Source organism: Lithobates pipiens, unplaced genomic scaffold, assembly GCF_037356315.1.
Source record: "Lithobates pipiens isolate NorthernLeopardFrog02 unplaced genomic scaffold, aLitPip1_a1.2 Scaffold_13, whole genome shotgun sequence".
In the NCBI taxonomy this organism is placed as follows: domain Eukaryota; kingdom Metazoa; phylum Chordata; class Amphibia; order Anura; family Ranidae; genus Lithobates; species Lithobates pipiens.
Window position 1 is genome coordinate 355454503 of NW_027507718.1, and position 25196 is coordinate 355479698.

Consider the following 25196-nt stretch of genomic DNA (forward strand, 5'->3'; position numbering starts at 1 on the left):
GAAGCAGGAGGGTTAAAAAAAGGCTACTGCTTTTATGAGTAAAGAGTGGAATGAGCCATATACATTGTAAGTACTGGTACTTTAAACCTAGAAATATGCTTGGATTATAAACAGAGAATGTTACAGCGTGTTCCGCATAACTGTAGTTTAAACATAGGAGGATATATCAGGGGCTGGAGCAACTTTGATGGCTACCAAGACATTTAGTAGCTGTAAATGATTCAGTGTGGCTTTGGACATTTCTTTGGCAGCGAAAGACATAGCTATGACACTGACACTGGAACACCCCAGGCAGAAAGCAATTTTTACACGGTGGTGTTTTGTTTGGTCTTGGAGAACAGAGGATGATGCACTGTTCCTAGAAGTGTGTTTTCCCAGCAGTGGATTATAAAGAAGAACAATTACAGTTTTTCCTTTTTCCTTTTCATTTTAGGGAAGATTCTTTATAACACTTTTTTAAAGATTAAACATTATTCACTAATCATTTTTATGTTACATATTTACACTACTTGCACTTTATGTGTAATTTAAAGTATTGTTTTAAAGGTGTTTATGTGCACATTTTTACTAAGCTGCATTTAGGTTTTTTTTTTTTATAAGCTTGATAGTGCAAATATTATATATTTAGAAATAGCTAGGACAAGATTGGGAATTTTAGAGTGCAGGGTGATCATGGTTATATAGTTCTGCATGTGTATTTGAGATCTGTATGTAAACAAGCCTGCAGGGATCCTTAGGGATGTCATGGAACAAATATGGTCAGGACCATATTTGGTATATGACATCACCTAAGATACCCACTTGGTAACATACGGAAGTGACGATCTAACATGTCATTTAGCAGGGGTATTGCTACAATCTCTGAATTACAGACTTCCAAGTACATAAGCAGAAGGGCTCAGGTGAGCTCAACCCAAAACCAAAGCTCATCCCTAGTGGTAAATTAGATAATATGAGCCTCTTTTTTGCAACGCATTGTCTGTACACCAACTGATCCCAGGGAATCTCAAAATTATGTTTAATGGTTGGGTTGTTTAAAGGATTAGTGCTCCTTTACCAAAAAATCCCCTATAGGGGCATATGTAGATAACAACAAACTATGCAGCTTTGACTGATAAAAATGCCATTGGTATAGGTGTAGGCCATTTATGTACCTCAGACTGACTGGAAAACTCCCAGGACATTGATAGGACATTGTAAAGAGAGGCCCAGCTATTACTGTTCAACTTCATCATCACAGGAGTGAGCTCTTAAATCTGAGCTCAGAATTACTGGCTCAGGGGAGAAAAGGTACATGTGAATGGGGTTTGAATCAGAGAAGGAATTTACTCCTGTGATGGTGGAGGTGGTCAGTATTAGCTGGCTGCTCTCCTTTTATATATGAATTAAGAGGACAGGATTGCAGGTATAAAGTCTGGTATACCATGGCAGATGCGCTGTGTTACAGTAGATTCAGTTCCAGCAATATCAAAGAAGCCCTTCTCCAAGTTTCTAATATCCAGTCCTTAACTACAAAATATTTCAGTAGAAAACAAATATAATAATGTTTGTGGGACCTGCAAGCTAAACACTCATCTGGCTGAATTACTGTTGGCCCTAGTTGATCTGGTAGCCTTTGAGCCATGCTCATCATTGATAGAAAAATATCTCTCTCAAAAAAAAAGCTGCAATATAGTCAAGTGGCTGTAATGTGAAATTATCCTTGTATTCCCCAATTCATGACACTATGTAATTCTTGAGAAGCAACTATAACTTGGGAGGCAACTACAATTCGTTTATTATGTGTAAGGATGGTAAAATGGTCTTGGGTTAGTTTGCTAAAAATAATCTTCTGTCCTTGGAAAAGACAAAAGGATCATCCCTTTCTAAAGCTGCAGTTTTCCAACTCATTGAATTTCTACTGTGCTAATGTACCTCCTTCTGCATTACATGTTACAGCAGAAAAGTAAGGAGCATGTCACCAACTTACGCCCTTTAAAGGAGCAACCAGATTCAGTAGAAGGTAGAGTTGTGACATAACTAGTCACCTTCTCCTATTAGAGAATGTACCAACATTAACAAAACAAGGAAAGAAGCAACTTTACTCATCATCATTTTGTTAATGAGGAACCTTATGGTGGAATACTTAGCAGAAGAAAGTTTAAAAAAATCCACCACTTAGTATGAATGTCTGGGAGCAGCATAAGATGATTCCAACTCTAAAGATTAAAGATAAGGCTGACTACTATCTGGCAAACATGCCAGCATTGACCATCATGATATCAGTGACGATGATTTTAGTAAGTTGCAGCCCCATACTCATACAAATTTTCAAGAAATATTATCCCCAATCAAGGGTGGAACACCCGCTGACTACCCTGCTTAAAGCATCTCTATTAACCAAAATGTGGGAATTCTTGATACTTTGGAAAATACAGTTATATTTAAATACTACCACCCAGAATGCAACAGCTTCAACTATGACTACTATTGCTAAGTCCTACTTCTGAGGATAGGGCCCCTCTTCAATCTCCACTGGTATGCTGCCTCTGCATGTGGTGGCACATCTGTCAATAATGATTCCACGAGCAAAGAATTGACACAATGAAATTGTTTTTTTGAGCTGCCATGTTAAATTTGGATTGTTCAGCCCTTTCTTTTCTTTAAGCAACAATACTATCCATGTTATAAAAAAAATCATGACATATATCTGTACAAATTTCCTGACACTGCAAATTCTAACTATATGCATTGTGTTAACTAAGCAGGAACATTCTTATGCTGTTTCTCAACATGCAAACACACAATTAAACTACAATTATAATAATCCTAAAGTATTCACCCTTAGGAATGCCAAATTATAAGTAAGGTAGTATCAGCAAATAGCTATGCTTTAAATATAGAGGATAAAGACACTCTGATGGATCTGGTAGGATTAAATGTTAATGATAAAGTTTGGAAAAGAAACATTTTCAGTTTTTCCCATTTTACAGTTCACTTGAGTTAATACAAAAAAAAGAAAAAAATAGCGATCTGAAGAAATTTTGAATGACAGAGGTGAGGGATTGAAAAATTAGCAGAGCTGAAATAATGTAATAGGAAAGATGGCGTTCATCTTGAAAGCAGCTTTGCACGTTCCAAGAGTCAATAATGGGGAAAAAAAGAAAATGAAGAGGTATAGGTGAAATGAGTTGGCACATGAGCCACAGACCATAAAAATATGGAAGATTTGAAGAAGGATTGTATTTATAGCATATGTGAAGGATTCCATTTTTATACAGTGATTCTAAAGTTTACAAAGATGCCCTTCAAAAGACCTAGGTGTTCTTGCTGAACTACTGCAAACTTTTAAATGTACATAGGACATTTGTAAATTTTTAAAATGTTTACGTCAACATTTTTTAAATGAAACACCAGACTGAACACTTAAAGTTGCATACTCAAATTCTGTAAAATGCAAACATTTTTATAAAACGTATCAATGTACTTTCTGTAAGCTGGCTAGAGGAAATTTTTACTAATAATGTACAAGTAAGCAGTCTCCTTTAAACCAACTCACATTTGCAACCCCCTTCTCTCAACACTAAACATGCAACCCCCTCTTGTTTTAACATCAAGTGAGCTCACACACTCTTCTCTCACTTCCACCATACCTGCATTCCCACCCCAGCTGCAGACCCCCTTTTCTTAACACCCACCACATCAGCATATTTCCTTCTGTCAGCACACATTCATCCTGCAGCCCTCTTTTTTAAGAACCCACCCCCGATACCCCCATTTTACCAATTACCACCAATCTTGCCCCCCCAGCATTGAATCCGACTGCATCTCCTTTTTTATCTCAATCTTGCTACTTCACTCCTAACTAAACTTAATTCTGCAGCCATCATTGATCATGAAACCAGTACACTTGCACCCTCCTTGCTCTCAGAACCCATCACACTTCCAACCTCAACTTCATCACCATCTACTGTGCCAGAAAACCCCTTCCCTCACCACCACTTGCACCCTTTCTCTCAACACTCACCACTCCTGGTGCCTCCTTTCTTTCATTACCCACTGCAACTGCACTCCAATTGTCTTACCACAGACTGTGCCTGTACCCACCTTTCTTTCATCACCTATCATGCAACTCACCATTCCTTAATGCCCTTCTCTCAGCACCCACCAGAAATGCAGACACCCTTTTCCTAACACCCACCATGCCAGCAAACCTCCTTCTGTCTTTATACATTTTTCTGTACCCCCTCCTCTTTTATGCACCCACCCTCCTTAACCTATCTTCTCTCACTACTTGATCTTGCACCTCCCCTTCTCTCAACGCCCACTGCATCATACTCACACTTCTTTAAAAAATCATCATGCCTTTAACCTTCCTTCTCTCAGCATCCATAACCCCTGAAGCCTTCCTTCTATCAGTACCCACTGCACCTGCAAATCCATGTCACTCCAGCTTTCTCTCACAACACCCACCATGCCCATGCCTGTAGATATATTTCTCTCACCAACTATTATGCCTGGTCTCCTCCATTTTTCAGCACCTACTACACCTGCAGCCTCTTTTCCCTTAGCATCCACTGTGCCTGTAGTCTCATTTCTCTCAGCATCCACTGCAACTGCACCCTCTTCTCTCACCACCCTCCATGCCTGCATCCCCCCCTTCTTTCACCACACTCCATGCCTGCAGCCACATTTCTCTTATGACCTACTGTGTCTGCATAACTCCTTCTCTCCGCACCCTCAAAGCCTGAATCCCTTTCGCCTCCCCTCACCACTCACCTCCTTCTTTAACCAGCCCCGTGCATGCATCATTATTCTTTCAACACCATCCACACCTGAAACCTTCTCTCATCATCGACCATGTCTAAACTACCCATTTCACCATTGCACTTGTATCCCACCTCTCACAACTGCACCTGTTCCTGCTTCCCCCATTCTCCCCCCTGCACTTGCTCCCTAACCCTCTGTTATCACTGTACCTTTGCATACTACCACCCCATGTCTGCATTCCCCTCCCCTTTAACCAATTCACCTGTACAACTCTTAGAACATGTATCTATTATCTTGACGCATACAACTCCCCTCTACTCCCACCATCATACCTGCATACTGCCACCTTGCTATCACCACCAAGCTAGCACCCCCACCACCCTAGGCCCAACACAATCTGATCCACGTAATTCACCCTATTCCCCATTCTCAGCACCACACCTGCACACAGTCTTACCACTACACCTGAACCTCCCCCCTTTGTATGATTCACACTGCCTTAACTATATGTCAGCATACGTCACACACTGCCCCACTACACTGCATCTCTATGCTCTCACACATTCCTGCTCTTACCAACCTACACTCATCACTGTGCTTTTAACTTTATTCTCAGCAATGCACTTTCCCTACCATATCCTTACCTGTAGACCCCAAATGATACTTGCACAAAGTGTCTCCCAAACACTGTACCAGCATGCCCCCCCTTCTAACTACCACAGATGTGCATCCCCTTCACCACTACACCTGTATGTCTTCTTTCTCCAAGTCTCTGCACACTTCCCCCTGCTTTCAGTCCATGCCCACCCCTCTGTGTTGTCTTTCTATGCCTGCCAGAAGCACACACACTGCACTCCACCACTGCACATGCAAACAATTCCTCCCATTTTAAAACCAACTTTTTTTCTAGTCTTTAGAATACAGTTAATTTTTGCAATGAATGTATCCAGCAGTAATGTTGGCAAAATCACCATCATTTCTGGCCCCCAAATGTAATGTCAAAATGGCAGATTTCTTGGTTAGTAGTAGTCAATTACATTTAACTAGATTTGTTTTGTAATGCTGAACATATTTACAGCCTACCCACGCAGCTTCTTCAATCCTAATGACAAAAACCCAAATACAAGCAAAGTAATTTTATGCAGTTAAGTATATACACTATAGAATGCAAAGCTTAGTATATCAGGAAGATAAAACAGGTAAAACACTTTCCTATCAAATGGAAGTTCCAACTCAGCAGTCTTCCTACGCTTTACTGAAAAGGAAGACTTTTTCAAGGACAGTGAGGTACACATTTTAGACAAAGACGACAACTGACTTTCATAACATCTGGTTCTGCTTTCTGCCAAACAATATGGTTATACAGTTCATGATTTGTAACTATATATTCCTATGGATAATAAAGTGTGTGTGCATCTGAGATGACCATGTTTTTTGGCATGAAGGTAAGGAAGGTAATTTATTAGGCACAATGAAGTGTATATGATGTCCCCATTAGGATCATTATGGATTTTATAATTTATGTACTACCTCTAATGTTATGCAAGATATGACTTTTTGAAGAATAGGCATGCTGTAATGTGTATGTCCTGGGAAAAATTATTAATGATATGATTAGTAGAAAAAGAATAATAAGCAAACTTTGATTTGCACCCCTAGTATTTCTTTTGTGATGGATATTCATTTTTAAAGGAACAAATTAAAGTTTAGTGTTTGAACCAGATAAAACAGCCACATGTTAGAACTGCAGGACATTCATGTCAAGTAGTGGGATAGCATTTGTTACACACAGTTGTTCAAATTCTTTATTACAGTAGATTTCAACCTGGTAGAGATAACTTTATTTATTGTTACCAGGACAAAATATACTGTGTATTTTATTTCCCTTTTTTTTCCTTTTCAGCTTTATTCCATGTATTGATAGCAGGGAGACAGGCAGATAAGTGGATTTCCACTCCATTAAAAAAAAAGGAAAGCAGATAATGCAAAAAACATGGAAGAATACAAGTATCATCTTTGTGAAATTTAGTGCTCATAGTTAATATGTGCCTGTCTGATGAAATACTGAAAATACAGCATTCATTCAGTATATAAAGACATAATAAAATGGCAACAAAAATTAAGAAAATGAAAATATGCAATGCCACTGCAGCAAAAAAAAATAAAAAATACATCATGCTATATACATAGACAATTATATTATATACAGTATCTTATAAAAGTGAGTACACCCCTCACATTTTTGTAAATATTTTATTATATAATTTCATGTGACAAAACTGAAGAAATTACACTTTGCTACAATGTAAAGTAGTGAGTGTACAGCTCATATAACAGTGTAAATTTGCTGTCCCCTCAAAATAACTCAACACACAGCCATTCATGTCTAAACCACTGGCAACAAAAGTGAGTACAAAAGTGAGGGTAATTAGAAAGTAACGAGGAGTAGGTAGAAAGAACACAAGGTGCCCTAGGCAAATAGGGCAAAAAGAAAAATAACTGAGCCATGGAATCATGGTTAGTTTGTTACAGAGATATCAAGGCATCTTTGAATGTCAAGGAATCCTTGTAAATGATTCAGGTGTTTGAAGGATTTATATAAGTGGTATATTGATCAATGGTATATTGACAGCTGGGCAGTCAATTCCTCCACACGCTGGAGGGGGGATAGCTCGGTAACCTATTGCTACATTTGAAAATATGTGTTCTTCCAGTGTCAGGGGACAGTTTCCCTGGTGGCTAACATGAAGAAGCAGAAAATATGTAAAAATGGATAAGATAAATAGGGATGTTCAAACCCATTATTGCCTTGTATGTGGTGAAGACACAGGACTAAAAAGTTTGATCCGGGGGCAAGACCACCAAATATGTAGCATAGATCTGATCTCCCCCTCACAACGCCAACAATGAATGAAATGTCAATTTGCAGAGAATACTCAATTGTGTGCAAGGAAAATGTTAAAAAAAAAGTTTTTTTATTGCACATGATTGTATAATGGAAGTCATCAGAGCTTCACCTAAATCACTAAGCTCTGAGGAAAATTCAGTTGCAAAGTGCAACTTCCATTGCAAAGTGACCTGTCTCTTTACCTTTAGTAAATCAATCCCGGACCCTCCTTATCAAAACACAGTTCATTGGAAATAAGGTCAATATAGACCCCGTCGCATTTTTCTTAATTGATACAGAAATTCCTGAAACAGAAAATATTGTAGCTCTAGACAGGACAGGGGTCAAAGGCCCCCAGTATCCAGGCCTTGAAGATGTGGGTAAGAGGCCATGTGAATCAAAGAAACAGAAGTACTATGAAGCCCTGCTGAAAAGTCAGGTTCCCTAAAATTTGGGTCATAAGACCAATATAGGACTAAATTGACCACATATGATCGCAAAATCCCAAACCTGCAGTAGAGGAAGGCTACTGATAGGAAAAGGAATAACAGTGGTCAGTCTCAAATGAATGAACCCAAAGAAGAGAAAAACAATTGGGTGAAAGTGCGTCTACCAATTCAACTCACAGTCTGTTTCTGGTGTGAAACATCTCATCTAAAATATGCATTAGGGTGCATATTTGCAAGGTGTGGGAGACCTAGGCCAATTGACTGTTTTTGTTTGATAAAAACAATATAGTGCAAGCATGACACAGTTTGCATGTATTTGTGTCATACAACCAAACCAAGAATGTTTCTTAGGCCCCATACACACTATCAGTTTTTCTGCTGAGTTTTTCCATCAGATTTACCAAAACCACATAATATGAGGTCAAACCTTAGGCGTTTCAATGTGTATGCAATCAGGCAGGCCCTTCTACTACATGGTTTTGGTAAACCTGAAGGAAAAAATCAGCAGATAATCTGATAGTGTGTATGGGGCTTTAGTCAATCATTCAAGCATTCTTTCAACATAGCGTGGGTCGACTGGAAAAGAGGTGGGTAAATAAGAATATATAGCTGAATGAAATCAGCCTGGATCTGTACCCATAGATATTTAACCAAGTGAAAGCCTAGTGAATGAAGCTAAGTGAAAGGAGAGGTATTATATGGAGTGCCACTAGACTCAATGGAAAAATCGAATGTCAAGTGCAGCACATTTATTGGTATTAACCTGGGAAGTTGTTAAATTATCCAAATATGGTAAATTCTCAAAAGAAAGCAGGAAAAGTGATAGTTCAGTTGGACACATAAAAGAGAAGGTCATTGGCACAGAGTCCTATCCTACGGTGATGGATACCAATCTGTACACATTGTATAGAAAAGCTTTTGCAGAGGGCTCTGGCTAAATGTTCCATTGTCAAGACATATAAATAAGGAGGGAGAGGGTCACCCTGACATGTACTAAAACAAACCACAACCAGGTTTAAAGATTGAGCCATTAATGTAGCTTCTTGCCATAGGGGCCATAAAGATTCATATGTTTTTGAGTGTGGATGGAAGCAGGCCAATTTGTTGGAGTGTTGCCTAGAAAATTGTCCAGGTAAGTCAGTCAAATATCTTCCCTGTGTCAACTGAGAGAAGAAGGGATATACTGTACAAGTACTTGAAAGGAAACTGTATTTCACCTTCTGAATGAGAAAGAGCTATCTGCAGAGCTTATCACCCCCAATGCACAATGAATCCTGGGATTCAGGCATTTATCTCAGGTGCCTCTCTGAAAGCAGGCCTGTACTTGTTCTGGTGAGTATAGCTCAATGGCTGCTGCATTCTGAAATGTCACCTTTTTTTGTTGTTTACCTTTTTTTTCAAATGTTTTTCCCTGGGCCTTGCCCTCCCCACTATTCTCACCTAGGTGAGAATGATGTGACTTGTCCTCACAGCCTCCTGTGATATCTACATAACATATCCTAGGAGGCTGCAAGAGTGGGATAATAAGTGTCCAGTGTGTGGAACTGGTACACGTCATCATGAGCTGGCTATCCGAACCTGGAATAAGCAGCCAGCTCAGTATAGTAGGGGTGGACCATGATAGTGGCACAGGACCCCTGATGTCACACTTAAACAGAGGATGGATGCAGGACAATGCTGCATGACAGATAAGATTGGGTAAAAAAAAGACAGAGGTAAGTGAAGTTCCTCTTGGAAGTTCCTCTTGGTGAAGTTAGTCACAAACAGTAACAGAAAGAGAAGTCTGTCAATCTCACCATTAAAATGGTTATCAAGTGTCCATTTGTTTTTTGTTTAAAATAAGGCAATGACATTGGTACTGGGATAAAAAAAAAAATCCCTTAAACAAGTATTTGATCATTTAAAGTAAAAGTTACATGCTCTCATTAAATGAATACCCATTATATGTAAAGAAGTTTGTGTACCAAATGGTTGTAATTTATTAATTATTTTGACACTAACGTCATAAAAGCTCTTTAAAAAGATGTACTATGTTTCAAAGATTTTCCATTGCATACATTAGTGTCTCTGTAAGCTATAATGCAAAAATAATTTTGTTTACACATAGTACACAAGCACAGACATAAAATTAAGTGCCTGTTTATATTTTATCTTTGGAAATTAACAAAAAAGGCATTGTTAAGTGCTAACATGACAGCTTTATTTTTTTAAATGATGTAAAAAATATAGAGAAATAGCAGCAGCTAACACTGAGATTTTTTTTTTTTTCATTTCACATTAGATAAACTGCTGATGCAGTTGTTATAATATATAAAAGTAGTACAATTAATAATTTCTAGCTACAAAACCAGTTTTAAATATATTGTAGATATAAACCAGGTTTTTGTTATTATGCTTTAGCGTGATAAGCCTTGGATAGCTACTGTATCCGTAATGGAAATAACTTGGGCACATTAAGATTATGATGGTCAACATGCCCCTCTGTACTTTTTTTGCACTGTATTGAATGATGTAAACAACTACTAGCGCCAATTAAAAATCAGCTTTTACTAAATGTTATTACCAGGCTAATTAAATAAGTCAAAAAGCAGCATAAACATTTCAAAGAATTGCAATAACATGTTATATTTCAATAATCAGATTTTAGCTTCCTACTTTAGTTTCCTACCTACCTTTTAAATTAGGCAAAACGCAACATGTACATTTCAAACATTTGCTGAAGCCAGTCAGATCTCATCCTTCCTAATTAGATTTAGTTCCCTGCCTTCAGCACATCATAACTACTCTTTAAACTGTGTGCCACAAGTGTTTCCCCATCTTCCACTGCATGCACTAATAACAGTTCATGCTTTATAAACCTTTTGGTGTTAAGTAGTAATTAAAAAGTAGACAACTGTGCCTGCTTAATTTAATTATACGTATGTGCTAAAAACACATAATTCATCTAATTTATTCCTTTTTTATTTATTTTTTTAAAAATGAAATAGCCGGGAAATTTGCATGTACATTTGTTTTATGAAAGTTGGGCAAAACCAAATGTTAACTAATGGTTACATTTATTTTCTATTTCCCTCTAGCATGCTCTAATATTGTTAAATTGTATCTCTTGTTACAAAAATGCAGGTATTTTGTATGCTCCTCAGCTCTATCTAGTTACCATAATTTGGGATTTTACTACTGCCCATAATAAAAGAGCATTCAAGAGCGTTCAAAAGAGAAAATAGCATAAAGAACATCCATTTTTGACCAGTTTCAACAATTCTTTGGACAAATAACTATGTGATTTTTCTATAAATAAATCCCTTACAGCCTCTTAAAATGCCTGTTTAAGATGGAAAACTGAACATTTAATTGGCTAGTGGCATCAATCATTGGAGAGTTACACAAGCATTTCCAATTTAATGAGAACACATTAGCTATACTGGTGAGTATTAGGGATGAACCAACGGTTCAGTCTGAATGCCCAAAATGTATCCCATGTATTCCCCTGTTCTGCAGGAGCTGAACTTTCACACACACACACACACACACACACACACACACACACACACACACACACACACACACACATCTATATATATATATATATATATATATATATATATATATATATATAGACAGGCATATCTCACTTTTAAGTACACTATGGGGTTTATTTACTAAAGCTGGAAAGTGCAAAATTAGGCTCACTTTTGCCTAGAAACCAATGAGCTTCCAGGTTTATTACAAAAGTTGAATTGAACAAGCTGGAGTTAGAAGCTCATTGGTTTCTATGCAGAAGTGAGTCTGATTTTGCACTTTTCAGCTTTAGTAAATAAACACCATTGTGTGCTTAAAAATGGGGTATGCCTGTATATATATATATATATATATATATATATATATATATATATATATATATATATATATATATATATATATATACACAGATTCCCACTGTCACTGGTTCCTTAGAAAGCTGTGAGTGCATCTGAAGAAAACACTGTCGTCATGGGAAATTTCTTCTCTTTAGAAAAGAAGTGGGGATAGTAGTGACCTCAATGCTTAAATATGGCCACTAGCCATATTTGGGCAGGGACATTGACTAAATATGACCATATTACATGTTTTGCCAGCTTATTTAAGAAAAAAACAAAGAAACCTCTCCAAAGGTATCCTAAAATACATAGAAGAATCCTGGAGGGGTCTATCTTCTGTTTTTTTTATCTGGCACTAGCAGCTGTCAAAGTCATTTGCCAAAAGTGTTAAAACTTTTTGGGGAAATGTCAGTACTACAAAAACACTGCTCCTGGCCTATTAGATTTTTTGTGTGCGTCGTCTTATTTCCCCCAGGGCAGCCGTCCACCCCACATCCTGTTGTTTTTAACTCTCTATTACACATAAATCAAGCAAATGGGCATTTTCAATTTGGCAGATTTGGCAACCATTGATTTCAATGTGGTTTGGGATTGGAGATTACGACGAAATGTGTCCAATCAGAGCGTTTTGTCGGATATTCCGACTGTGTGTGGTCTGCATCGGACTGTTTCCGTCGGAATATCCGTCGGACCAAATTTTCCAACTTGCCGGAAATATTTTCCGACAAAATGCTCCGATCGGACATACTCCAATCATGTGTAGAGAATTCCGATTGGACAAAGTGCCACGGATGCTCAAATTCCTACATCAAAGCTATTGGCTACTAGCCTGAATATAGTCCCATCATAACGAAATTACGTCATCACGTTCTGAAAGATCGGATTTTCCGACAACTTTGTCCGACTGTGTGTATGCAACAGTTTCGGACAAGATCTGTCGGACAAAATCCGACGGACAAAATCCAACGGATTTGGTTGTCGGAATCTCCGACCGTGTGTACAAGGGCTTAGTTCAGCTCATCACTAGTGCTTGCTATCGAGATGTTAATTGATATTTCTTCCTTTCAAATTGGGATCAGCGGCTGTGTCTGTGTCCTGCATCCCATTTGATATGAATGGGAGTGACTGCATGAGGATTCATGTGAACAAGGCCATAGACAGTTACATTTTTTTGGTGTATTTAAAAATCTGTTGTTATTTTTAAAACTTGAAAAGCAGTCCTCCAGACAAAGAAAGCAATGTATTCCAAAATATCCTTCTGTCTGCTAAACTCATATTGGTTGAATGATGAAGCATTCTGCATTCTACACTTCCAGGTGTGTCAGATGCTAAAGTCCCCCACGGTGCTCTGTGCTTTACTCCATTGGGTCCTATGCCACTACAGGACACAGGAGCTAGTGGACAGACAGTTGGACAGATAAGGCGAGTATATAGGCGAGGAAAGGTGAGAATAGCAAGACAAGCAGGGATTAATTGCTTTCTTTCTAGAGGGGACTGTTTTCAAGTTTTAAAATTAGAAACAGATTGTTAAATACACCAAAAAATTGAACTCCCTATACTTGAAAATGTAACATGGATTTAGTAGCACAGTTTAATGTTGCAAAGTAGTTCAGTATAAATATACGCCTTCTTTATTCCTGACTAGAAGACCAAAGTACTTCCGCACATGTGACGATGCCAATGTTTTTCTAGTTTGATAGCCATGCTCTGCCCACTTGTGCTTCTGATTACTGGATCCTAGGTAAAAGCAGCATCAGTCCGATGCTGCATCTGTCCCCCGACACCTCTGCATTGAAAAACGAACAATCGAACATCGCTGATCGCTCGTTTTTCACAACTCCATGAGAAGAGAGCTGCAGACTGTCAGTCACAGCTCTCTGCTCTTCTCTCTCCTTGCTCATTGGAGCTCTGAGCTGTGGAGGGGCGGAGCAGCCATCTCAGGCTCTCAGCAGCTCACTGAGAAGGGTGTCAGTCCAGGCACCTGGCAGATCCAGACTTGCATTGTCGGGATGATGCAGTGCCTGGACTGAAATCTGTGACATCAGCAGAGAGCAGACTTTAGCCCACTCTCTGTTGGAAATGGGTCATAGGAGTGAAAAACGAATTGCACTCCTGTGACCCATAGGAGAAGTGCAGCCAAATTAGCTTTGGCTGGACTTCTCCTTTAAGACTATGAATTATCTAAAAAAAAGATACCTGTATGCATAAACAGTCTGTATAAGGATATAGTGTACATGCTATGTAAACAAAAGGATTTTCAAGGTTAATTTTCAGACCTAATAATGTGCATGATTTGCTTGTACAACCTAATGTATTTTTTGAGATGTGTTTAGTTCTTTTAAACATATTTCCATATTACTTTCTGTCCTTTGTACATACGTGTCTTCCTTGCAGAGTCTTCTACAAAGAGAGAAGAGATGTCTTCATCAACCCCGGCTGTGTTTTTTGCAATACATGTATATGCCCCCGTGTCTTCATAGCGGACATTACTGATGTGAACCTCACTCCCATTTGCTGAAAAAAAAACGTAATGTCTTTTAAAATAAATAGCTCGTTAAGTTTGGATTTCAATGCATCAAGCTGACTTTTCACAGCAAATCTATTTATCTTTATTCTGCTTGTAGTATTTTGTAAATTTACACAAAAAAACTGAGATCATAAAACATTAAACAAGCTCAGATATATACCTACACTACCATACATTTTCCAGTTATATTGTAGATAAGTGCTATAGTCTTTTGGAGAGGATATTACCAATTATCTAATCAGTCGACTGCAGAAAGTCCAATTATTATTTGTCTCATTGAAACAATCTATACGTGTAGACATGCAAACTATATTATGTATCTATTTGTAGGTAATTTCTAATTTTTAGAACGTACACAAGCCATTGGTTTTAGAGGTGAGCTGATGTTTGGCAGACATTTTATTACTTAGTAGAACACATTAACAATTTAACATTGTTTATATACTGTTTATTTTGATAACTTTGTCCCAACCGTTTCCCATTCAAAATGTACAGATACGATCGTAAATGCGTTTTCTAGTTTGGATGTCCATACAGACCCTTTGTGAACTAGCACATTGTCCATCCTTTGATGCACATCTCCTATCCTGCCATCTCCTATACTACTTTGGCTTAGAAATGCAGATTAAAGCCTAGCCATTCATGTACAATGAATTGCATAACTGTAACTGCAGTTTTTATTATCAGTGAACCCCAGACGATGGAGGAGAGTGGTTACCCTATGTATAATTATGTGGAGTTGTGAAAATCAGTACAGCATTAATTTCAAACTGCAACCACAGTGGCATATATAGCTTCCCTGCTTTCTGAGGAACCCATAGCCTGGACTTCTCCACTCTAGGAGAAGGCTAATTCTGTAGCCAGCGATATTATGATTATTATTATAATTATAGAGAACTATTATAGTGTCAAATGTTTGAACAGCACTTTACAACATAAGGGCAAATGGAAAATCTTTTTCTTTTCCAATAATTTTTATTGAAGAGTTTACAGATAACAGATATCAAAAAACATAAGAACATTTGTAGACAGTAGCCACTGTTGACATCTAACTATGGCTGATTCATACATTTATATACATAAGACAAAGTGGGGTGTGGTCATATATAAATAGTGATTGCCATATTATTAGTCATCAGGGACCAGGTTAGGAGTGTAGTCCGCTGCTCCTTCCTCAAAGCGAAACAGCTAGTTACGAACTATTAAGAACCAGAAATATAGTGTTGACTCATCTACAGATGTGTAACTGAACAACATATCACATATCAGTCTTTGCTGAGTCTACTGTATGTGAACGGTACATAGGTTTCGGTTGAAGGTATGTTTTCAGAAATTTTGATCTATCGCACCCTATGTGCTTAAATACATCGACATGAAATTTATGGGGATTCTTGTTTATCTTGACTGCCGTGATATCATCATGAGGTATGAGCTAGTCATATACATTAGTATTACTTTAGTAAAGTGTGATAGCTTGTCAGTTTCAGAGAGGTTGAAAGGAGAGAGAGCAGCTGGATTCAGGTCTCAGGGAGGAAACGGTGAAGGAGCCCAGGATAGCCGTGAGAAAAAGAGAGAGAGTTGTAAGGGAGAGGGGATGGATGAGTATTCCATTCTCCTCCACCTAGAAGTATTGGGGCTTTAATTCAGCTAATTAGGCCAAGAGTTTGGAGTATTTGTCCATCGTGACAAAGTGAAGCTAGCAGGACCATAGCCTGGTAAATTTGGATTGGGTCTCCTTAGCTTGGTGAACGAGCTCCTCCATCTCTGCAGTTTTCTTAATGCGACAGAGTCCTTCTGTTATCATTGGAGGGTTGGGATCCCGAAAAGATAATATGCTTTTATCGGGGTAGTGGGATGATGCAGCAAAAATTGTGCTGGGGAGAGGTCTAAGGAGTGTGTAGTAATTTGGTTAGTAAGGCATTGGACTTCAAGCCAGAAAGGTTGGATTTTTGACATTCCCATCAGATGTGCAACATTGAGCCTTAGGCATGATTGCATCGCCAGCATTTGAGTGGGACTGTGGGGTAGATTTTGTGTATTCTATGGGGGTTCTGTACCACCTTGAAAGGATTTTAAATCCATTGCCCTATGTTGAGACTGCATGTATATATTTTTTCCCATTCCTCTTCTATTAAGTCTAAGTAGAGTTCTTGTTCCCATTTGTGGCTCGCTTTGTTGGACTTATGCCCTGTATACATGGTCGGACTTTCCGATGGAAAATGTGCGATCGGATTGTGTTGTCGGAAAATCCGCTGGTGTGTGGGCTCCATCTGACTTTTTCCATCAGAATTTCCGACACACAACTTTTGAAAGCTGGATCTAAAATTTTCCGACAACAAAAATCAGATAATTAAAATTCCGATCTTGTGTAGACAATTCTGATGGACAAATTGCCATGCATGCTCAGAATAAATTACGAGACGAAAGCTATTGGCTACTGCCCTCTTTATAGTCCCGTCGTATGTGTTGTACGTCACCTCATTCTCAAAGATTGGATTTTCCTACAACTTTGTGTGACCGTGTGTATGCAAGACAAGTTTGGGCCAAAATCCGTCTGAAAAAAATCTGATGGATTTTGTCATTGGAATGTCAGAGCGTGTATACAGGGTATTAGGGTTGTGATTGGAGAAGAGCATGGAATATGTATCTGAGATTAAATGTCTTTGCGGTTCTTGTTGGCTGTATATTGTTTCAAATGGTGTGTGTTTTGCACTCTTAATGAGGCCCAGATTTTCACACAACTGAGGCACCTACAAGCTGATTCATTAAATAGAGGGAGATTAGTGTAAAATTGCATTCAACAGCCAGATGGCCATGACAAATATCTTTCAGTTTTCTGGGTCTGAGTATATTTGGTGGTATCTGATGGCCTGGCTGTGCATGATTTGGTGTGTTGGGGGGTGGAAGCTGGAACTGTGGAGATAATTACATCTGTCAGTGGGTTTCCTGTATATTGAGGTTTGAAGCTTGTCCTGCTTGATGTACATTGCGGTGTCTAGAAAATTGATATGTGTATTTCTGAATAGTGCATATTTAGTTTGATTGATGAGTGAAACGTGTTGATGAATGAATGCAATTATTTTAGATTTTCTTGGCCTTCCGTCCACATGATGAAAACATCATAAATATAGCATTAGTATCCACATGGCTTTTGTTGTATGCTGTTCAGGTATTTGTTCTGCTGGTCAGCCATAAATAATTTGCATATTGGGGAGCCATTCTGCTTCCCCTAACAGTAGCTATACACTGAAGATAGATACCATTATTGAAAGTAAAGTAGTTATGTTTAAGAATGAATTCAATGAGCTGTGCAACATTCTGAGTGCTGAATGTGTGGTTTGGTGAGAATAAAAATCTATGACATGCAGGAATCTCATCCTTGTGAGAAATGTTACAGAGATTCTACATCCACAGTGACTAGATGTGTGTTTGGTGGTGGTAACTGCCATATATTGTTGATCTTTTCATTACTTTATCAATAAGATTTTCCTTCCTCCAACATGTATACTAGATGATATATGAAGATCTTATTTTTCTATTCACAGATGTCATGTCCACACAGTTCTGCAAACATCTTAATGACAATGGGCTCTGTGCCAAAGCAGTAAAAAGACTGTTTAAGCTTCCATAGGTACTTTTTCTGAGCTATATTGTTTCCAAAGATGGCCTCTCCAAGTAATCCTGACAAGATTGCTGGTTTCTTTAACTGCTTCAGCCCTGAGGATTTGGCTGGCCAAAGACCAGAGCACCTTTTGCGATTCAGCACTGCGTCACTTTAACTGAAAATTGCGTGGTCGTGCGATGTCGCTCCCAAACAAAATTGATGTAATTTTTTTTGTGCTATAAACAATTTTTGAAAAAAAGCAATATTTTTTAGTTTTTGCTATAATAAATATTCACAAAAATTATATAATTTTTTTTCCCTCAGTTTAGGCTGATACGTATTCTTATACATATTTTTGATAAAAAAAGATCGCAATAAACGTTTATTGATTGGTTTGCGCAAAAATTATAGCGTCTACAAAACAGGGGATAGTTTTATGGCATTTTTATTAATAATTTTTCTTTTACTAGTAATGGTGGCGAGCAGCGATTTTTATCATGACTGCGACATTATGGCAGACACATCGGACAATGTTGACACATTTTTAGGACCATTGGCATTAATACAGAGATCAATGCTATAAAATTGCATTGATTACTGTAAAACTGTCACTGGCAGTGAAGAGGTTAACCAGGAGGGGGCGCTGCAGGGGTTAAGTGTTTTCCTAGGGAGTGATTCTAAGTGTAGAGGGGGTGGGCTAGCTGTGACACAACACTGATCTTCGCTCCCGATTACAGGGAGCTGTGATCAGTGTACTGTCACTAGGCAGAATGGGGAAATGCTTGTTTGCATTAGCAGACATTGAGTCCGCGGGAACCACGGTCGGACTCACATCACTCACGGCAGGCACGTGCACACGCTGCCGGCGGCATGCACGCGCCTGCTATGCAAGCCTCGCGAGATCACATAATATAATGTGATTTTGCACAGCGGAGCCAACCTGCCACAGTAAAACTGTGGTGGCTGGTCCGCAAGCAGTTAACTAACCTTTGCCAAGTTTTCTCAAGAAGTATAGAGTAAAATTAGGTACACCCCACAGAAATTGATGATTTTTTTTTCAACATTGCCTACAGATTAAAAGTATTTTTAATAATTTATTCAACAAAAATATCAATAGATGTAATGGTGCACAGAAGCTGGTATTGCCCCTTACTTCTTGTAGGCATGTTCATAAGTGTCCACAAGTCCCTAATATCAAACTATACATTTTTGACCACTTTTACATATAAATGTCCTTCGGTTGCCAGATGTTTGTGGGTGTCCTCTCATGAACTGTCTGTGTCAAATTCCCCCTACCAGATTTCAATGGAAATAAAATCAGGGATTTGGGAAGAACAGTCCATAACTCTCCATTTATTCTTTCTGAGTAATTTTTGGTGGGTTTGCTATTGTGTTTCAGATCTTTTTTGTGTTTAACCACTTCAATACAGGGCACTTAAACACCTTCCTGCCCAGACCAATTTTGAGCTTTCAGCGCTGTCGCACTTTGAATGACAATTGCGCGGTCGTGCTACACTGTACCCAAATGAAATTTTTATCATTTTTTCCCCACAAATAGAGCTTTCTTTTGGTGGTATTTGATCACCTCTACGGTTTTTATTTTTTGCGCTACAAATAAAAAAATACCGAAAATTTTGAAAAAAAAAATGTTTTTTTTTGTTTCAGTTTCAAAACTTTGTAAATAAGTATGTTTTCTCCTTCACTGATGGGCACTGATGGGGCTACACTGATGGGCACTGATAAGGTGGCACTGATGGGCACCAATGTGGCACCAATGAAGTGGCACTGATAGGCGGCACTGATGAGCGACACGGATGGGCGACACGGATGGGCGACACGGATGGGCGACACGGACGGACACTGATAGGTGGCACAAATTGGCACTGATAGCTGGCACGGATGGGCGGCACAGATGGGCATGGATAGGCGGCACAGGTGGGCATGGATAGGCGGCACAGGTGGGCATGGATAGGCGGCACAGGTGGGCATGGATAGGCGGCACAGGTGGGCACTCAGGCGGCACAGGTGGGCACTCATAGGCGGCACAGGTGGGCACTCATAGGCGGCATCGGTGTTATAGTAATGGATGCCAATCAGTGCCAAACAATAATGCATGCCAATCAGTGATGCCCATTGTGGCCACTGATTGGCATCCATTATGGGCACTGATTGGCACCCATTGTGCTGATTGGCACCCTGGTGGTCTAGGGAGGATTATGGATTGTTATTACCTTTTCCCTGGTGGTCTAGTGGTGTCCCTGGTGGTCCAGTGTGGGCATCCTCGGGGGGGGCTGTGCTGATAATCGATCAGCACAGACCCCCCCTGCCAGAGGAGCAGCCGATCGGCTCTCCTCTACTCGCGTCTGACAGACGCGAGTGAGGGAAAGCCGATCACCGGCTCTTCCCATTTACACTGTGATCAGCCGTGATTGGACACGGCTGATCACATGGTAAAGAGTCTCCGTCGGAGACTCTTTACCGAGATCGTAGTTGCCGGGTGTCAGACTGACACCCCGCAACAACGATCGCCGCGATGCGCGCCCCCGGGGGCGCGCAGCGGCTCATTATCCTAATCACGTCATATGACGTCCGGTTAGGATAATGAAACCACTTTGCCGCCGTCAATTTGTAATAGGGCGGGCGGCAAGTGGTTAAACACTCATTTCTTGTTCAGTTTCAGATGGCCTGCAGAATGTATAGTTGACTTGATGATTGCAAGCTTTCCAGGCCTTTAAACAGCAAAGCAATCCCAAACTATAACATTTCCCCATCATGCTTTACAGTAGTGATACAATATTTCTCCTGAAATTGTATCTTCAGTTTGTGGCAAACATATCTACACTTACTGTGAAAAAAACACTCTATCTTTGATCCATCTTCAACACATTGTTCTAGAGGATCTAGCCTTTGTCTGCATGTTCAATGGCAAACTATAGTTTTGCTCCAATAGTCTTTTTTGGGCAGTAATTGCTTTTTCTTAACACACCTCCCATGCAGTTTAAATTGGTGTAATCTCTTTCTGATTGTAGATGCATGCTCTTTGACCTTGGGTGTTTCAAGAGTTACTTTAACACCCTATGATGGAATTTTGGGATTTATGGAGACCTATTTTAGCATCAAACAGCCAGCTCTTGGGCTGAATTTGTTGGTCCAGCCAGACCTAGAAAAATTAGCAGTCGTTTGAGATCTATTAGTTTTAATTTAACCTCCCTGGTGGTATGATTATTTCTGATTTTAGGTGCTGAAAGCAGTACAATTATTTTGCATGGAAATTTGGCGTTTTATATTGTAGGCCTGCAATTCTTAGGAATAACTCACTTAAATCTGTTCAAACCAGAGTCTAATAGACATCCCAGGTATGATAAAGTTTATAATATAATAAATAATGATAATAAATAATAATAAAATATATTCAATAATGTAATCATATCCAAAAACACTGAAATTTGCTCATTTGCAGAATTGTCACTGTCAATAGATTTAGTGTTTGATGATGGATCTCCCCTGAAATTGCTATCGCTCAATTCTACAAGTGATTCTAATTTATTATCGCTGTTTTCTAGCTGGTCTAAAATCACTTTTGACATAAAGGGACACTTTTTGGTTGCTATGGACAATCTCCAAATTGCAGGCAGAAAAAAAACTGTATTTATAATATAAAACTACATGCAGGTCACTGGACATGCAGGTCCCACTAGGGACAAAGGGGGTGTGTATTTTTTTTATACAGTACTGTAATCTGTAAGATTACAGTACTGTATGTGTTTTGTGTATTTTAACTTTTTTGAATTTGGCGCCGATCTCCTCTCCCGTACGTCGTAACGTCACAGGCAACGGAGCTCGGCGGCACTCGGGCACTGTGTGAATCGAGCAGAGGACAGCTCGCACACACAGCATGGAGGACATCGCTGGATCCAAGGGACAAGGTAAGTAACCTCTCGCTGTATCCTACCTGTATCCTACCTGTATCCAGCGATGCGATCCCGTCTCCGGCTCAGGGTTACCGCTCATGGTACTGAAATTGTAGCCCGAGCCAGACTCGGGATTACCGCTAGGGAGGTTAATATTTGCATAACACTGCTCCCACCCCTAATGAGTAAAACTTTAGTACAACTTCTGAGGATGGCATTGCTGGGGGACAGGTATAGGGCATAAATGTTTAAAGTGCCATCTTCTGCTTAAATGTTTTGCACTTTTAACATGGCAATTTAACTAGGCACAACAAAGAAGTTAACTACAAACAGTGTTCTACTGCAGACAGTCTGGCAGTTTACTTATTTTTTCCCATCTAACTCCATTTCTCTCTGTCTACTTCCTACTCTCTTAACCCATCATTATGCTCTCACTAACTTTCCGTCTCACAATGGTCCCCTCTCCTCTCAATCCTTTACTGCTCCTCTCTACCCAACAGACTATACATATTGCCCTCACTCCTGCCATTGCTTCTCGGCCTTTTGGCTAAGACCAAGTGCAGTTTCTGTCTTGGTCTATGCCTTTAGGTAACGACCGGTGCCAGTCCCTCTCAGCCTTGGGGTGTTTCCTTCGGGTGCATCCCATGCTGCTATTGGGGGGGACGCCACCGGAAGTGTACGAGTTGGGATCGCCTTCCCTACCATTTTTATGTGGCTGTGGGATAGGTGGGCGTAAGTGATGGTGGGGCCAACAAGCGCACTCAACACTTTGAGGCTGGTCGTGACCGAGCCTAGGAGGAACGACGTCGGTTTGCATTATATCCAGAAGCAGCTGATCGAGGACTTTTTTGGGATGTCAAGTGAAAGAATTTTTTGCATGCAATGTTTCCCTACCACTGGGATGTATGACGTTACGTTCTGGAAGAAGGAAGATCTGCAAACATGTATGCTGCGGAAGGGCGAGAAAGAAGGCGATGAAATGCTGGAAGGGATACTATTTTTGTGTAGTGAGATGAAAGTGCGGCTCCCCATCACTGTGCATATGTACAATACCTTTGTACAGGATGAGGAGATCGCTGCCTTTTTGTTCAGGTACTGCGAGTCAGTTTCAGCAGGCGTGAAGCTGACAAATGTTTTCGGTACCTTTAATGGGCAGTGTAAATTTTGGGTTACGTTTAGGCCTGATTCGGAGGGTATAGGGGGAATCCGACACCCCCCTCAGTCTTTCTCCATCGGAAGGAATCGTGGTTAGCTTTGGTACCCTGGTCAGCCCCTCTTCTGCCAGCAGTGCTTCACCTTTGGGCACACCAAAGAGCAGTGCGGGGTGGGTCTGACTTGGCGCAATTGCTTTAAGCAGGGTCATGGAGCCGGTCAATGTCCAGAGAGCAAGAGCTGCCACATCTGCGGCAGTAGGTCACACCTTGCGAGACAGTGCCCGAAGGTGTCCTGAACATCTGGGCCCACTGCGGAAGTCATACCAGTTAAAGCAGTGGAGGCGGAGGTGGTTGGTAAGAAGGTGTTGTCCTATGCGGATGTGGCCAGAGGGCCTGTACCAGTCACTGCTGTGACCTCCGAGGGATGGGCCACAGAGCTACCTGAGGAAGTGGTGGTGCGGGCTGATGTCTGCCCACCTATGGAGGGTGAGCCAGGCCCTTCCCCTGTTGATGCTGTGGGGACCTCTTCTGTACCGGAGGAGAGTGTCCCTGGGCACCTCATGGCCGAGGGGGAGCCGGAGGGCAGCGGTGGGGAACCGGAGGAGGAGAGGATGGAGGTAGGGCAGCCTTCCCTTAAAAGGAAGCTGGAGGTTCCCAGGTCTCCTTCTCCCTCCCAGGTTATAGGCTCTTACCCGGACTCTTCTGGCCATTTTTAAGATGTTGGCCGGATATGCTGCCAATATTTTTTGCCTGCAAGACTGCAATTTGAGGGAAGAACCGCATACCGCAAGGTGGCCCCTTGAAGATGCGATGTGGTCTTTAGGTCGGTGTAGGAGTAGTGGTGTGGGTGTTTTAATTAAGAATAATAAGATTAAGGTTTTAAGGAAGGTGGAGGTGGAGGTGGGACAGTGTTTTTGGAGTTTGGGGGTATTGTTTTTAAGTTATTTTGTGTTTATGCACCAGTTGATAAGAAGGGGAGGTTGGATTTATTTGATAAAACAAAGTTGTTTTTAGGGGGGAGGGATCTTATTATTGTGGGTGATTGTCCGTCCATTTCCATCGGGACCCTTGGGAAAAAGGAATCTTAGGGACGATACGGATCCTTCCTCCTATGACCAGAAGACTCACAGTAAACCCAACGGCTGGCAGACCTGTGGAGATCCATTTATTTTTACACGCACGAATGATCTTATGGTTCTGGTAAGAGTACCCACCTTGTTCATGTTTCACCTAGAATCCACTGCTTTAAGATGTCTTCAAGATCACCTTTTAGCTTCTAGATTATGTGAAATACCATATGTTTGTCCTATGAGGACTCTAAGGACTTTTTTGCATTCATTGAACACTTGGAGTTTATTCATTGACTTTCCCCCTTTTTTTATTATTATTTTTTGTCACGTGTTAGCACTACATTGTATTGTTTGTGGTTTATATGAATTTGGTTATGTTCGTATGTAGCTGCTGGTTCATGCACTTATTTTCTTTTTTTGGTTAGCACAATATTTATTCTGTTCTTTAAAAAACTTGCCTCTGTCAAGACAGTTTTATCTACAACTTTTTCAACCTACTTGTTCTTACTAAAATTTGGCTTTAGGAATCTGAATATTTTTCTCCAGCCGCCTACAGTGAATTTCACAGGACTCACCATTTCAAGCGCCCTTCAAGTTCTTTTTATACATGACTCTCTGACTCTTTCCTCTTTTAAAGCTCACTATATTTCTCTTTGTTCTATGCAAATCTGCCCTCCTAAGATACAATTCCTGACTCTGTGCTGCTAAACAGTCCTATTTCCTCATTCTAATTAACATTTTCTCATCCAGTCCACTCAACTATTTTATATCCTTAAATGCATTGTTTACCTTTACCAAAAAAAGCCTATTCGGGTAAGAGGAATCTGTAAATAAAAACAAACTGTGCAGCTTTGCAGGTGGTAAACAATGCCCTTGCTATAGGTGTAGGCCATTTATATACCTGCATGTTGCTAGGACATTGCAAAGAGACTCCCAGATATTATTGTTCACCCCCACCATCACAGGATCAAGCTCTCAAAAGCTAAGC

The 25196-nt window shown here is 40.0% G+C and overlaps 1 protein-coding gene across 4 annotated transcripts in view; it reads right to left on the reverse strand.

The window, feature by feature from the left end:
• Window positions 1-25196, reverse strand: part of FSTL5 (follistatin like 5) — an 808279-nt gene that overhangs the window by 107641 nt on the left and 675442 nt on the right. For all 4 annotated transcript variants that reach the window (XM_077477144.1, XM_077477141.1, XM_077477142.1 and 1 more), the window contains exon 10: window positions 14322-14456. In XM_077477144.1, coding sequence (XP_077333270.1) covers window positions 14322-14456 — 135 coding nt within the window. The remainder of the gene's footprint in view (window positions 1-14321; window positions 14457-25196) is intronic.